General features: G+C 38.9%; 1 protein-coding gene and 1 long non-coding RNA gene across 2 annotated transcripts in view; one reads left to right on the top strand and one right to left on the bottom strand.

Moving 5' to 3' along the window:
• Positions 1-16,778, bottom strand: part of MRPL3 (mitochondrial ribosomal protein L3) — a 51,227-nt gene that overhangs the window by 2,686 nt on the left and 31,763 nt on the right. Inside the window, exons 7-9 of the mRNA XM_007087444.3 lie at positions 15,370-15,478; positions 12,515-12,592; positions 8,007-8,084 (exon numbers count right to left, since the gene is read on the bottom strand). Of these exons, the coding sequence (XP_007087506.2) occupies positions 8,007-8,084; positions 12,515-12,592; positions 15,370-15,478 (265 nt within the window). The remainder of the gene's footprint in view (positions 1-8,006; positions 8,085-12,514; positions 12,593-15,369; positions 15,479-16,778) is intronic.
• The window catches only part of LOC122242075, an 82,541-nt gene that overhangs the window by 64,418 nt on the left and 1,345 nt on the right, over positions 1-16,778 (top strand). The window contains exon 3 of the long non-coding RNA XR_006222247.1: positions 15,096-15,168. This is a non-coding gene — a long non-coding RNA (uncharacterized LOC122242075). The remainder of the gene's footprint in view (positions 1-15,095; positions 15,169-16,778) is intronic.

The raw sequence follows: 16,778 nt of genomic DNA, 5'->3' as shown, positions 1-16,778 counted from the left end.
TGTACATTCTTTGATGCTTGTTTCTTGAAATATACTTGGACTACCCTTCGGGAATTGCCTGTGGTCTACCTTCTGAATGTCTTCAGTAATGGCAAGCCATCATCCATTAACAGAGTTGAGTTTTTGGAGGCAATTTTTTGTTGAAGTAGGTGGAAGAGTAATAAATGTTGACTATAAACTGTTTATAACAACCAGTCAGAATATCACCGCACGTATTATGGTTTTTCAAGACAGCTGACCTATTCATCTATACTGGTGTCAAAGAAAATGCTGAGGTGTTCCACTTTCAGCTGGAAAGCAAGCCTTAGAACCATGTGTGCAGCAAAATGGGGAGAAAAGGAAGATCTGACAACATAAAAAATTCATCTGTTGTACAGTATAATTTTATTATGGAAAATAATTTAATTTCCCTCTTCTCTCTTTTATTAGGTTGTGATATTTGTAACATGTAATAAACCTGTAATGTGGAGGGGGTACATTTATTTATGAAGCCAAAATGTTATAGGAAGTACAATGCCAACTTGTCAGTCTCAACAACCTATCACTGTGTAAACAACCAGGTCATCTGGAGACTGGAAATCTACTTAAACCTGAAAACATGCAAAGTAAAAAAAAATACTTGCAACAATTCATAAGATGTATTTTTTCTTTAAGAAAAATGAGAACAATTCAGTCAAAAAGTGAACTACAGAAAGGGAATTTTACTTACTGTAGGATTAAAACAAGTGTTATACTTTATGCTAGTAATGGAACCTACTTTAAGAAATGAAAAGAATACACAGAGAAAGACCCAATGTGAAAAATCAGAGGTTGAAGTTTCAATCTATTTTCGTTGTTATTGTTGGAAAATTTCTGGGAATAAGCCGGTATTATTTCTACTACAAATTTATTTTCAGAATGGATGATTCAAAATCCCAAAGTGATTTCTTATATGTTGTTTTATGTTGGCCTAAATCCCAGGCGGAATATTTACTTTCTATTTTATTCGATAGAAATAAGTCTGTGAGAGTACAAGAATTTTCCCCCCAATTTATGCTATTATTTTTCTTTTACTTTGTTTTTGAGCATAAATATGAATGTGCATATTTTTAAAATACTAAAAGTATAATCATAACAATGCTAGTAACAATGAATCCCTCCTTAAAATGTTTACCTTTTACCACCTTTTTTTTTTTTTTTGTTTAATGTTTATTTTTGAGAGAGACAGACTGTGAGCAGAGGAGGGGCAGAGAGAGGGAGACACAGAATCCGAAGCAGGCTCCAGGCTCTGAACTGTCAGCACAGTTGTGGGGCTTGAACCCACGAACCATGAGATCATGACCCAAGCCAAAGTTGGACACTTAACCAACTGAGCCACCCAGGTGCCCCTACCACCTTTCTTTAAAAAAAAAAAAAAAGTAAATAAAAGTTTTTTTTTTTTTTTTTTTTTTTTTTTTTTTTTTTTAGTAATCTCTACACCCAACGTGGGGCCTGAACTCACAATCCCAAGACCAAGAGTCACATACTCTTCGAATTGAGCCAATCAAGTGCCCCTTTACCAAATGGTCTTGTTGACTCTCTCACTGAATTGCCATTTTGTGTATTTTCAGTTCTTATGTCAAAGTATTTTTTAAAAAAATTAGAAGTTCTTTTTTGGAAGGATATTGATATTTTAGCAACAGTTATCCTAATATCCTTTTTCTAGTTCTTTTAATATGAAATTTATTGTCAAATTGGTTTCCATACAACACCCAGGGCTCATCCCAACAGGTGCCCTCCTCAATGCCCATCACCCACCCTCCTCTCCCTCCCACGCCCCATCAACCCTCAGTTTGTTCTCAGTTTTGTAGAGTATCTTATGGTTTGGCTCCCTCCCTTTTTTTTTCCCCCTTCCCCTCCCTCATGGTCTTCTGTTAAGTTTCTCAGGATCCACATAAGAGTGAAAACATATGGTATCTGTCTTTCTGTGTATGACTTATTTCACTTAGCATAACACTCTCCAGTTCCATCCACATTGCTACAAAGGGCCACATTTCATTCGTTCTCATTGCCACGTAGTATTCCACTGTATATATAAACCACAATTTCTTTATCTATTCATCAGTTGATGGACATTTAGGCTCTTTCCATAATTTGGCTATTGTTGAAAGTGCTGCTATAAACATTGGGGTACAAGTGCCCCTGTGCATTAGCACTCCTGTATCCCTTGGGTAAATTCCTAGCAGTGCTATTGCTGGGTCATAGGGTAGATCTATTTTTAGTTTTTTGAGGAACCTCCACACCGTTTTCCAGAGTGGCTGCACCAGTTTGCATTCCCACCAACAGTGCAAGAGGGTTCCCGTTTCTCCACATCCTCGCCAGCATCTACAGTCTCCTGATTTGTTCATTTTAGCCACTCTGACTAGTATGAGGTGGCATCTCAGTGTGGTTTGATTTGTATTTCCCTGATGAGGAGTAACATTGAGCATCTTTTCACATGCCTGTTGGCCATCCGGATGTCTTCTTTAGAAAAGTGTCTATTCATGTTTTCTGCCCATTTCTTCACTGGATTATTTGTTTTTCGGGTGTGAAGTGTGGTGACTTCTTTATAGATTTTGGATACTAGCCCTTTGTCCGATAGGTCATTTGCAAATATCTTTTCCCATTCTGTCGGTCGCCTTTTAGTTTTCTTGATTGTTTCCTTTGCAGTGCAGAAGCTTTTAATCTTCACGAAGTCCCAATAGTTCATTCTTGCTTTTAATTCCCTTGCCTTTGGAGATGTGTTGAGTAAGAAGTTTCTGCGGCTGAGGTCAAAGAGGTTTTTTTTCCTGCTTTGTCCTCTAGGGTTTTGATGGTTTCCTGTCTCACATTCAGGTCCTTTATCCATTTTGAGTTTATTTTTGTGACTGGTGTAAGAAAGTGGTCTAGTTTCATTCTTCTGCATATTGCCGTCCAGTTCTCCCAGCACCATTTGTTAAAGAGACTGTCTTTTTTCCATTGGATATTCTTTCCTGTTTTGTCAAACATTACTTGGCCATACTTTTGTGGGTCCAATTCTGGAGTGTCTATTCTATTCCATTGGTCTATGTGTCTGTTTTGTGCCAACACCATGCTGTCTTGATGATTACAGCTTTGTAGTAGAGGCTAAAGTCTGGGATTGTGATGCCTCCTGCTTTGGTCTTCTTCAAAATTACTTTGGCTATTCGGGGTCTTTTGGGGTTCCATACAAATTTTAGGATTGCTTGTTCTAGCTTCGAGAAGAATGCTGGTGCAATTTTGATTGGGATTGCATTGAATGTGTAGATAGCTTTGGGTAGTATTGACATTTTAACAATAATCTTCCAATCCATGAACACGGAATGTTTTTCCATTTCTTTGTGTCTTCTTCAATTTCCTTCATAAGCTTTCTATACTTTTCAGCATACATATTTTATATCTTTGGTTAGGTTTATTCCTAGGTATTTTATGGTTCTTGGTGCAATTGTGAATGGGATCAGTTTATGTGTCTTTCTGTTGCTTCATTATTAGTGTATAAGAATGCAACTGATTTCTGTACATTGATTTTGTATCCTGCGACTTTGCTGAATTCATGTATCAGTTCTAGCAGACTTCTGGTGGAATCTATTGGGTTTTCCATGTATAATATCATGTCATCTGCAAAAAGTGAGAGCTTGACTTCATCTTTGCCAATTTTGATGCCTTTGATTTCCTTTTGTTGTCTGATTGCTGACGCTAGCACTTCCAACACTATGTTAAACAACAGTGGTGAGAGTGGACATCCCTGTTGTGTTCCTGATCTCAGGGGGAAAGCTCTCAGCTTTTCCCCATTGAGGATGATATTAGCTGTGGGCTTTCCATAAATGGCTTTTATGATGTTTAAGTATGTTCCTTCTATCCCGACTTTCTCGAGGGTTTTTATTAAGAAAGGATGCTGAATTTTGTCAAATGCTTTTTCTGCATCGATTGACAGGGTCATATGGTTCTTATCTTTTCTTTTATTAATGTGATGTATCACATTGATTGATTTGCAAATGTTGAACCAGCCCTGCATCCCAGGAATGAATCCCACTTGATCATGGTGAATAATTCTTTTTATATGCTGTTGAATTCGATTTGCTAGTATCTTGTTGAGAATTTCTGCATCCATATTCATCAGGGATATTGGCCTGTAGTTCTCTTTTTTTGCTGGGTATCTGTCTGGTTTAGGAATCAAAATAATGCTGATTTCACAGAATGAGCCTGGAAGTTTTCCTTCCCTTTCTATTTTTTGGAACAGCTTGAGAAGGATAGGTATTATCTCTGCTTTAAATGTCTGGTAGAATTCCCCAGGGAAGCCATCTGGTCCTGGACTCTTATATTTTGGGAGATTTTTGATAACTGATTCCATTTTTTCGCTGGTTATGGGTCTTGTCAAGTTTTCTATTTCTTCCTGTTTGAGTTTTGGAAGTGTGTGGCTGCTTAGGAATTTGTCCATTTTTTCCCGGTTGTCCAGTTTTTTGGCATACAATTTTTCATAGTAATTCCCTGATAATTGCTTGTATTTCTGAGGGATTGGTTGTAATAATTCCAATTTCATTCATGATTTTATCTATTTGGGTCATCTCCCTTTTTGAGAAGCCTGGCTAGAGGTTTATCAATTTTGTTTATTTTTTCAAAAAACCAAGTCTTGGTTTCATTGATCTGCTCTACAGTTTATTTTAGGTTCTATATTGTTTATTTCTGCTCTGATCTTTATTATTTCTCTTCTTCTGCTGGGTTTGGGGTGTCCTTCCTGTTCTGCTTCTGTTTCCTTTAGGTGTGCTGTTAGATTTTGTATTTGGGATTTTTCTTGTTTCTTGAGATAGGCCTGGATTGCAATGTATTTTCCTCTCAGGACTGCCTTTGCTGCATCCCAGAGCGTTTGGATTGTTGTATTTTCATCTTCATTTGTTTCCATATATTTTTAAATTTCTTCTCTAATTGCCTGTTGACCCATTCATTCTTTAGTAGGGTGTTCTTTAACCTCCATGCTTTTGGAGGTTTTCCAGACTTTTTCCTGTGGTTGATTTCAAGTTTCATAGCATTGTGGTCTGAAAGTATGCATGGTATGATCTCAATTCTTTTATACTTATTAAGGGCTGTCTTGTGACCCAGTATGTGATCTATCATAGAGAATGTTCCATGTGCACTTGAGAAGAAAGTATATTCTGTTGCTCTGGGATACAGAGTTTTAAATATATCTGTCAATCCATCCAATCCAATGTATCATTCAGGGCCCTTGTTTCTTTATTGATCCTGTGTCTAGTTGATCTACCCATTGTTGTAAGTGGGGTATTAAAGTCCCCTGCAATTACCACATTCTTATCAATAAGGTTGCTTATGTTTGTGATTGTTTTATATATTTGAGGGCTCCTGTATCCGGCGCATAGACATTTATAATAGTTAGCTGTTCCTGATGGATAGACCCTGTAATTATTATATAATGCCCTTCTTCATCTCACTACAGCCTTTAAAGTCTGGTTTGTCTGATACAAGTATGGCTACTCCAGCTTTCTTTTGACTTCCAGTAGCTTAATAGATAGTTCTCTATCCCCTTACTTTCAATCTGAAGGTGTCCTCAGGTCTAAAATGAGTCTCTTGTAGAGAGCAAATAGATGGGTCTTGTGTTTTTATCCATTCTGATACCCTATGTCTTTTGGTTGGAGCATTTAGTCCATTTACATTCAGTGTTATTGAAAGATACGGGTTTAGAGTCATTGTCATGTCTGTAGGTTTCATGCTTGTAGTGATGTCTCTGGTACTTTGTGGTCCTTGCAACATTTCACTCACACAATCCCCCTTAGGATCTCTTGTAGGGCTGGTTTAGTGGTGATGAATGCCTTCAGTTTTTGTTTGGGAAAACCTTTATCTCTCCTTTTATTCTGAATGACAGACTTTCTGGATAAAGGATTCTCAGCTGCATGTTTTTTTCTGCTCATCACATTGAAGATTTCCTGCCATTCCTTTCTGGCCTGCCAAGTTTCAGTAGACAGGTCTGCCACTACTCTTATGTGTCTATCTTTGTTAGTAAGAGCCTGGGTATCCCTAGATGCTTTCAGAACTTTCTCTTTATCCTTGTATTTTGCTAGTTTCACTATGATAATGTCATGCAGATGATCAATTCATGTCTGAAGGGAATTCTCTGTGACTCTTGGATTTCAATGCCTTTTTCCTTTCCCAGATCAGAGAAGTTCTCAGCTATGATTTGTTCAAGTACACCTTCAGCCCCTTTCTCTCTTTCTTCTTCTGGAATTCCTATGATACAGATATTGTTCCATTTGATTGCATCACTTTAGGTCTCTAATTCTCCCCTCATAGTCCTGGATTTTTTAAATCTTTTTCTCAGCTTCTTCTTTTTCCATAATTTTATCTTCTAAATCACCTATTCTCTCCTCGGCCTCTTCAATCCGTGCTATGGCCACCTCCATTTTATTGTGCACCTCATTTATAGCATTTTTTAGCTCCTCATGACTATCTCTTAGTCCCTTGATCTCTGTAGCATAGATTCTCTGCTGTCCTCTATACTTTTTTCAAGCCCAGCGATTAATTTTATGACTATTACTCTAAATTCTTGTTCCATTATATTGCTTAAATCGTTTTTGATCAATTTGTTAGCTGTTGCTACTTTCTGGAGTTTCTTTTCAGAATTCTTCTGTTTCATCATTTTGGGTAGTCCCTGCAGTGGCTCCAAACTGCAGGGCACTTCCCTTGTGCTGTCTGGAGTAACTGGTGTTGGTGGTCGGGGCCACAGTCAGACTGGTGTGTATCTTATCTTCTCCTCTCCCAGGGGCAGGACTCACTGTAGAGTGGCGTGGCCCCTGTCTGGGCTACTTGCACACTGCCAGGCTTGTGGTGCTGCTTTGATGGGATCTGGTGTATTAGCCGGGGTGGATCTGCAAGGTGCACAGGGCCGCGAGGGGCAGGCTTAGCTCCATTTGCCGTCAGTGGTCCCCTGCGGGAGGGGCCCTGCAGCACCGGGAGGAACACCCGGAGGGAGGCCAACCCGCCAGAGGCGGGCGCCCACAGCGTTGGGCGTTTGCACGGTGCAAGCAAGTTCAGTGACAGGAACTGGTTCCCTTTTGAATTTCAGCTGAGGGATGGGAGAGGGTGATGGTGCTTACCAGCGCCTTTGTTCTCCCACCAAGCTGAGCTCTGTATTCTTGGGCTCAGCAACTCTCCCTCCCGATGTCCTCTTGCCCTCCCTGCTGTCTGAGAGCAGAGCTGTTGAGTTTTAACATTCCAGATGACAGCCCACTGGCTGTCAGAACTCACGGAGTGCGGCCCCTCCGCTTTTGAAGCCAGACTTCGGGGGCTCTGTCTTGCTGGGCAGGCTGCCCCTCCACCACCCTGGCTCCCTCCCACCAGTCTGTGTAGCACCCACCACCTCTCCGCCCTTCCTACCCTCTCCCATGGTCCTTTTGTCTATGCTTGGTTCTGGAGAGTCCATTCTGCTAGTCTGCTGGTGGTTTTCTGGGTTATTTAGGCAGATGTGGGTGGAATCTAAGTGATCAGCAGGATGAGGTGAACCCAGCATCCTCCCCTGCCACCATATTCCCCTCTGAGCCTTTCTATTTTTTTTTTTTTTTTTTTTTTTAATATTTATTTTTGAGAGAGAGAGAGAGGGAGACAGAAAATCTGAAGTAGGCTTCAGGCTCAGAGCTAACAGCTGTTAGCTTCAGCTCTGAGCCTGAAGCTGGGACTGAACTCAACAACTGTGAGATCATGACCTGAGCTGAAGTCACACACTCAACCTACTGAGCCACCCAGGCGCCCCACCTTTTTGCATTTCTAAAGAGCCTCTATTTATTGGTCCTACCATTCTCACAGGTTCATGTTTTTATGAACATAGGTACAGGATATTTTGTACAACTTTTTCAGTCAGGTACTACTGAAAAGTGGCAAAAAATTTAATTTGGCAAAGATTATGGAAAAGCAGCCACTTATTTTCAAGCCACATTTATGGGCCAAAGGAGAATTTATGGCACATATCAATGGAAAATAAAGAGTTTACATACATTTTATATACATACCTTTACTAAGCAATTTTTATGTCCAGGTACAGAGCCATTGACATAGATTATATTGTGCTTTGTGTTTATTCTCCATACCTAAAGTAAGAAATGCAATTTCAATAGTTAAAAATTTGAGAATATACTTGTATTAAAACAAGCAATATGTGACTACAAGCTGAGTCTATAAGTAGCCTATAAAGTAATCATATTAGCACTTCAAAAAATTTTTTTAAAATTTTTTAATGTTTTTATTTTTGAGAGAGACAGAGTGTGAGTGGGGGAGGAGCAGAGAGAGAGGGAGACAGCATCTGAAGTAGGCTCCAGGCTCTGAGCTGTCAGTGCAGAGCCTGACGTGGAGCTTGAACTCACAGACTGCAAGATCAAGACCTGATCCGAAGGGACGCCCAACTGACTGAGCCACCCAGGCACCCCCTAGCACTTCAAAATGTTGAATGAGAATAGGAAAAATTCAAATGCTATGGATGACTTGTAATATAAGAGTATAACAGATGTGTTATGAAAGTGGTAGCAGCAATCCCTATCAAAATAACACCTTCACAGAGCTAGAACAAAATAACATTCTTCACAGAGCTAGAACAAACAGTCCTAAAATTTGTACGGAACCAGAAAAGACCTTGAATAGCCAAAGCTATCTTGAAAAAGAAAACCAAAGCAGGAGGCATCAGACTTCTAGTTGTACTACAAAGCTGTAATCATCAAGACAGTAGAGTACTGGCACAAGAACAGACACTCAGATCAATGGAACAGAATAGAGAACCCAGAAATGGACCCACAAACGTATGGCCAACTAATCTTTGACAGAGCAGGAAAGAATATCCAATGGAATAAAGACAGTCTCTTCAGCAAGTGGTGCTGGGAAAACTGGATAGTGACATGCAGAAAAACGAACCCGGACCACTTTCTCAAACCATACACAAAAATGAACTCAAAATGGATAAAAGACCTAAATGTAACACAGGAAGCCATCACAATCCTTGAGGAGAAAGCAGGCAAAAGCTCTTTGACCTTGGTCACAGCAACGTCTTCCTCAACGTCTCCAGAGGCAAGGGAGAATGGGAGAAGATATTTGCAAATGACATATCAAATAAAGGATTAGTGTCCAAAATCTATAAAGAACTTATCAAACTCAATACCCAAAAAACAAAGAATCCAGTAAAGAAATGGGCAAAAGACATGAATAGACACTTCTCCAAAGAAGACATCCAGATGGCCAACTGACACATGAGAAAATGCTCCACATCACTCATCATCAGAGAAATACAAATCAAAACCACAATGAGATACCACCTCACACCTGTCATAATGGTTAACATTAACAACTCAGGCAACAATAGATGTTAGCGAGGATGCGGAGAAAGAGGATCTCTTTTGCACTGTTGGTGGGAATGCAAGCTGGTGCAGCCACTCTGGAAAACAGTATGGCAGTTTCTCAAAAAACTAAAAATAGAACTACCCTATGACCCAGCAACTGCACTACTAGGTATTTATCCAAGGGATACAGGTGTGCTGTTTTGAAGGGGCACATGCAACCCAATGTTTACAGCAGTGCTATCCACAATAGCCAAAGTATGGAAAGTGCCCAAATGTCCATTGATGGATGAATGGATAAAGAAGATGTGGTATATATATATACAATGGAGCATTACTCAGCAGTCAGAAAGTATGAAATCTTGCCATTTGCAACTACGTGGATGGAACTAGAGTGTATTATGCTAAGTGAAATTAGAGAAAGACAAATATATGACTTCACTCATATGAGGACATGAACAGACAAAACAGATGAACATAAAGGAAGGGAAACAAAAGTAATATAAAAACAGGGAGGGGGACAAAACAGAAGAGTCTATTAAATATGGAGAACAAACAGAGGGTTACTGGAGGGTTTGTGGGAGAAGGGATGGGCTAAATGGGTAAGGGGCATTAAGGAATCTACTCCTGAAATCACTGTTGCATGCTAACTTGGATGGAAATTAAAAAATAAGTAAATTATAAAAAAAAATGGTAGCAAATTTTCATTTTATTCATTCCATCTTAAGTTTATTTATTTTGAAGAGAGAGCATGTGCAAGAGGGGCAGAGAGAGTCAGTGTGGGCCTGATGTGGTGCTCAAACTCGTGAATGTGTGAGATCATGACCTGAGCTGAAATCAAGAGTGGGATGTTTAACTGACTGAGCCACCCAGGTGCCCCAACTCTCATTTTAAATATAAATATGAATTTATCTAATATATGGGTGAGTATCCCATCTCTATATAGAATTTATCAAATTCAACACCAAAGAAACAAATAATCCAGTGAAGAAATGGGCAGAAGACATGAAAGACATTTTCCAAAGAAGACATCCAGATGGCTAATAAACACATGAAAAGATGCTCAACATCATTCATCATCAGAGAAATACAGATCAAAACCACAATGAGATACCACCTCACACCTATCAGAATGGCTAAAATTAACAACACAAGAAACAACAGATGTTGGCAAGGATGTGGAGAAAGGGGAAACCTCTTGCACTGTTGGTGGGTATGCAAACTGATGCAGCCACTCTGGAGAACAGTACGGAGGTTCCTCAGATAGTTAAAAAGAGAACTATCCTATGACCTAACAATTGCACTGCTTGGTATTTACCCAAAGGATACAAACATACAGATTTGAAGGGGTACGTGCACCCCTATGTTTATAGCAACATTATCAACAATGGCCAAAGTAAAGAGCTCAAATGTCCATTAACTGATGAATAAAGAAGATGTGGTGTGTATACAGACACAATGGAATATTACTCAGCCATCAAAAAGATTGAGTGTTGCCATTTGCAACGACGTGGATGGAGCTAGAGTATATTATACTAAGTGAAATAACTCAGAGAAAGACAAATACCATATGATTTCACTCATATATGGAATTTAAGAAACAAAACAGATGGACATATGGGGGGGGGGGACGAAAAACGAGGGAGGGAAACAAACCACAAAAGACTCTTAAAGATAGAGAACTGAGGGTTGATGGAGGGAAGTAGTAGGCTGATGGGTACTAAAGAGGGAACTTGTGATGAGCACTGGGTATTGGATGTAAATGATGTATCACTGAATTCTCCTGAAACCAATACTGAACTGTATGTTAACTAACTAGAATTTAAATAAAAATTTGAAAATAAAGTAGTAATTTTATTTCAATTTTATTTAATACTAGCTTCCTGCAATTAGAAACTAGGGAAGTTACAACTTCTCTGGGTCTCATTTTCAAAATAAGTGTGCTGAGATGGCTCTCATGTGCATGGCCTTTCATGTGAAAAAAAAATTTACACAAAGGGAGAGAATGGTCAAGAAATGGTAGTGAAAGAACAAAGCATGTGAGGTGAAAATGAAGTCTGACCCACAGTTCATAGCTAATAAAGGCTAAGTGTTAAAATACTATGGAAACTGAAATATCTCACATATACACACATGCAAATACCACCACCCCACCCCCGACATACAAAGAAAATATCCACAAACAGATACAAACAGGTGATCTCTCACAGATGTAAAAATAATAGAAGGGAATAAAAATCTTTGGAGTGCCTGCAGGACTCAGTGGGTTAAATGTCTGACTTTTGATTTCAGCTCAGGTCATGATCACATGTTTGGTTTGTGGGACTGAGCCCTGCATTGGGCTCTGCTGCTTGGGATTCTCTCTCCCTCTCTCTGCCCCTCCCCCACTCATGCAAGCTCTCAAAATAAATTAAAAAAAAAAAAGGGAACAAACCTTCAGATTTAATTACATAAAGTTTAAAAAAAACTGCTGGTCAAAATTTATAAATAAGTAAAAAAATATATATCTAGAATAGAGGCTGGAAGAACATGAACCAAAATGCTAATAGTGTTTATCTTGGGGTATTGTTTTCAAGAATAGCTATTTTCTTTGTACTTTCTATACTTTGAAATGTATACACATACATATAGAAACATTGGTTATTTGTCAAATTCCTCAGATTAGCAGGGATTGAATTTAACTTCTCCCCTTTAAATATATATAATTATGGATATATACCACAATCCTTTTTTTAGTACTATCTTTCCCTCCTGTGTTGATGGTCTCCCTCTCTCCTCCTCTACATCCACTTTTATTCATTCACACCTTTGACATATAATCCAAAATAATCTGGCATGTAATCCCACTTTTCTCTGTGCTTATGTAATGGCACAGCCACATATACATGTAGGGAGCTTTTGTTCATTAGTTGATAAAAGGGCAGTATTCTACACAATGCTCTGAATCTGACTTTTGTTCATGCGCTGTCTTCTTGTAGAAACCTACCAGGTCAAATAGATGACTTTTTCTTTTTATGATGGCACATTGCACAGCTTGGGTGTTAGATGAACACATTACCATGACTATGGCTACACACACACAGAGTTCAAGTATCAGAACGATTCTACACAGACACACATGCAGAACATCCTCTGGTGCCTTTGCATTCAGGCATTAATTTAACTATTCCTAAAAAAGAGTCACTTCAGAAACTTACTTTTAGTCCATATTCTGTCCTATCTTTGTTTCCCATTTGTCCAGGCATTTTAGTTCCAGGCCAGACTCTGGCAACATCCTACACAACAAAACCAAAATTAGCACTGTTAAGTACTCTCAATTTCAAATAGAACAGATCAAACTGAAATGCAAACTGAGACAGGAGTTATTAAAATGTTGGACTTTTTCCTCATTCTGCTAGGCCCCAGTAAGGAACTAAATATGGATTTAGACATATTTACCCCAGAGGATTTCCTTTCTAAATTAAGTTAGAGCAACAAAATAAATACAGACTAAGAAACATATGTAGGAGAAAAACTCAGTAACAAGAGAGTAGCAACTGAGCTAACACCAGTTGAGAAGGAGAAAAGAAAAATTACAGGACATAAATACACGTCACACCACCATTCAAGGAAGACTTGACTGCCTGGTCTGTTTTCACTAATCTTCTGTATTAACTGACTTAATGGACTCAATCCACACCACTGCTGCTGGAATGGTTCCACTCCCCCACTCTTGCTTTTGATGTTACTCTCCTTCCCCAGAATGATTAAAGGACAGAATTAGTTATTAGAATATCGAGTTTGTCCAGTCCTGGTTGTCTCTGATTCATATAATTCAAACAGCTTCACACAGTCTCTCTGATTCTGGCTTTGGTAACGGATAATACTACATCTAAAGAAGCAAATTTGAATTACATCTCAAATGGGAAAGCTTCTCATGACACATGAACTCTTGGAATATAAACACTTCTGTATCACTAATCTGACAACCCGCAAAACTCCCATGGAAGTTGCTCACCATAGCATTAGAGTTGGTTACTATGTAACCAACACAGATTAAAGACAATTCTGCATGTTACAGACTATCACTCTTATTCATTCTAGAAACACACTCAGTGATAGGCACACCTTGTTTAACATTACATTACTAAAAAAGGACTCTGCCCTCCCCCCCCCCCCCATTAAGTTTACATTCTCATTAAAAGTACACCCTCTCTGGATTATAAAGGTATTTACCAGCTAATCCTGAATGGCAATATTTACAAACACAGAACAGTGCACTTCATGACAAATAACTAAGCTGAGTTATAAAAATAGGTTCTTCTACATGTCATTTATTTATTTCATGACAATTAACTAACGAGTCATGTTCTTCCACATGCCATTTTAATTGTGTGTGTGTGTGTGTGTGTGTGTGAGAGAGAGAGAGAGAGAGAGAGAGAGAGAGAGAGAGAGAAAACAAGCCTAATTTTTTTTAAAAGAGCTAGGGGTGCCTTAGTGGCTTAGTGGGTTAAGCATCTGACTGTTGACATCAACTCAAGTCATGATCTCACGGTGTGAGACTGAGCGCCATGTAGGGCTCTGAGCTGAGCATGGACCCTGCTTGGGATTCTGTCTCTCCCTCTCTCTCTGCTCCTCCCCTGCTCAAGCCCTAAGTAAATAAATAAATATTTAAAAAAATAAAAGAGCTTTGTTGAAGTACAATGCACATACCACACATTTTACTCTTTTTAAAGTATACAATTTAAATTAAAAAAAATTTTTTTTTAATTTACCCATTTATTTTGAGAGAGCACGTGTATGTGAGAGGCGGAGGGGCAGAGAGAGAGAATCCTAGGCAGGCTCCGTGGCGTCCCAACACGGAGCTTGATCCTACGAACTGAACCATAAGATCGTGATCTGAGCCGAAATCAAGAGTCGGAGGCTTAACCAACTGAGCCATCCAGGCTCCCCTGAAGTATACAATTCAAAGATTTGAGTATACACAGAGAGTCGTGTATTACCACAAACGATCTTAGAACATTTTCATTCAATCTCAAACAGATATTCCAAACCCATTAGTGGTCACTCCCTCCAACTCCCCCCAGCCCTGTGCAACCACTAATCTACTCTCATCTCCACAGATTTGCCTACAATGGACATTTCACGTAAATGGAATCACACAATATGTAGTCTGTGACTGGTTTCTTTCCCTTAGCATGTTTTCAACGTTCGTCCATGTTGTGGCATGTATCAGTACTTCATTCCACTTTATTGCTAAGTAACATTGTATGAATATACTACATTTAATTACCTATTCATCAATTGATGAACATTTGGGTTATTTCTCTTTTTTGGCTATTATGAATAATACTGCTATGAACATTCAGCAGACAGAGAGCTAAGGAACAAATAAATACACACATACGAACATATCTATTTCTCTTATATACATATACAGTAAATGTATACTGATATCTACAATCTGAATTCAACCCTATAGGGTTTGTTCTAATTTCCCTCCTTTTCATACCTGAGTATCTTTTTCTAATAGTGAGAAATTTGCTCCCATTATCAATATATTCACTTATCATATTCAATCCTATAATTCACAGGAAATTATTTCAGAACACAAAATTCCTTCTCCATTTTCTATGTTCTTATTGTTTGTTTCTCCATTTTTCCTCTACTACTTCTCCCTTGCATGATACCATTCTTGACAATCTTCCCCAACGGTCTCTGTTAAGGCAAAGATGACTCTGGGAAGGAACCAGTGGGGCAGATTGGAAGGGCATTCTAATATCTGATTTCTTGCCGCAGACTTCAGAGGGCAGGATGGGAGACAGAGATGGAAATGAGAAAGCAGGAAGGAAAAGTACTGAGAAGACTGGCTGTAAGTATGTGGGTTATAATGAAATGATTCACGTCTGGCTCTGGAAAGTGAGACCAGGACTCATAAAAATGTGACAAGTACTATGACCCACCTGGAGTCAGATTAAAATTATGTGACTTGATCCCAAGAACAGACTAGAGCACTGTATGTGCAGAAGCTGAATATTTAGCATTAAAAAGAGGTCACTCAAGTTATACTTACACCAGTTGAAACAGCCCCAGGTCTCCTGTGGGTTTTTGTTTGACCATGAGTAGCAGGCTGGCCTTTAAATCCCCATCTTTTCATGACGCCTTGAAAACCTTTACCAATACTGAACAAGGTAGACATTAGAATTTATATAATAAACAGAGCATAAAATATTCCCAAGTGTGCATTTTCTTAATAGTACCTTGGAATTTTAACAACGCTGCTTATCTAAATAACTGGGAAAAGCTATGCAAGAAAACTGCAAATGAACAGTTCTTTACCTATGTCCTGTCTGCACCCCTTCCTGGAGCCTCATTCCATATAAAATGATTAATTCAAAATTATGAGACAAGCTAAGCAGAGGAAGTTCTATCTGAACAGGGAGTTTTATTTTCCTGTAAAACAAGGGTAAATTTCTAGAAATTCCAAAGTACTCATAAGCTATGTAGCAAGCAACCATTAAGATCCCCACCACCTGGTACTCATGCCCTTGTGTAATCACCTCCCCTGGAGTCTGGGTGCGCCTAGGAACTCAGGTCTAAGGAATAAACTGTGGCAAAACAATAAAAGGTCACTTCTGACATTAGGTTACAAAGAGACTGTGGCTTCCTACTTGGCACACTCTTCCTGCTGGGCTCTGGAGGAAGTCAACTGCCATTTCCTATAGAGTGTCATGTGGTAAAGATGTCTCCAGCCAACAGCTATGGTCCTAAGCCTTGCCAAGGCCAGGTCAGTGAGCTTGCAAGGCGGTGTTCAGGTTGAACCAAGATGACTACAGCCTTGACTGCCTGGTTGCAGCCCTGTTAGAGACCCTGAGCCACAGGCACTCAGCTAAGTTGTACTGGGATTCCTGATCCCAGAAACTGTGAGGTAATACATGTTTGTTGTTTTAAGCTGTTATGTTTTGGGGTAATGTGTTAGGTGGCAATAGGTAATAGAACACTAAATATAACAATGCCCTAATGCTGGACAAAGTTTACTTTTATAAGTTATCTGATGGATCTTGCTCTCAAGGTTTGAATAGGAAGCTCACAGAGAAACAGAATCAGAGACTAGCAATTTCTTAAAAATCTAGTATTTCAATTTTTAAATAAAACCATTCTGTTTTCAAATTCTGCTCAGTAGAGAAACATTCTGTGATGCAAGTAGAAAGTGGGTAATACTAAGGTTCAGCATTATTAAAGTTGTCTTTGTCAAATATATCAGTACAAAGATACAATGAAAGGGGTAGAATGCATTGCAAGGCTGTACCAAATATATCTGTATACTCTTAAGATAATAACTTTTTCGCCTTTCACTAGATAATATGTCAACATATTTTTAATGCTGTATTCCTTAATGTTAACAAAGCTAAATATTATTAGTGCATAGTTCAGGCCACTTACAAAATGGACAAAAAGCACAAGATCATAAAAACCATATTC

The sequence above is a fragment of the Panthera tigris genome, chromosome C2 (assembly GCF_018350195.1).
Source record: "Panthera tigris isolate Pti1 chromosome C2, P.tigris_Pti1_mat1.1, whole genome shotgun sequence".
NCBI classification, from domain to species: domain Eukaryota; kingdom Metazoa; phylum Chordata; class Mammalia; order Carnivora; family Felidae; genus Panthera; species Panthera tigris.
The sequence above is the reverse complement of the archived record's forward strand: the minus strand, read 5'-3'. Positions and strand labels throughout refer to the sequence as shown.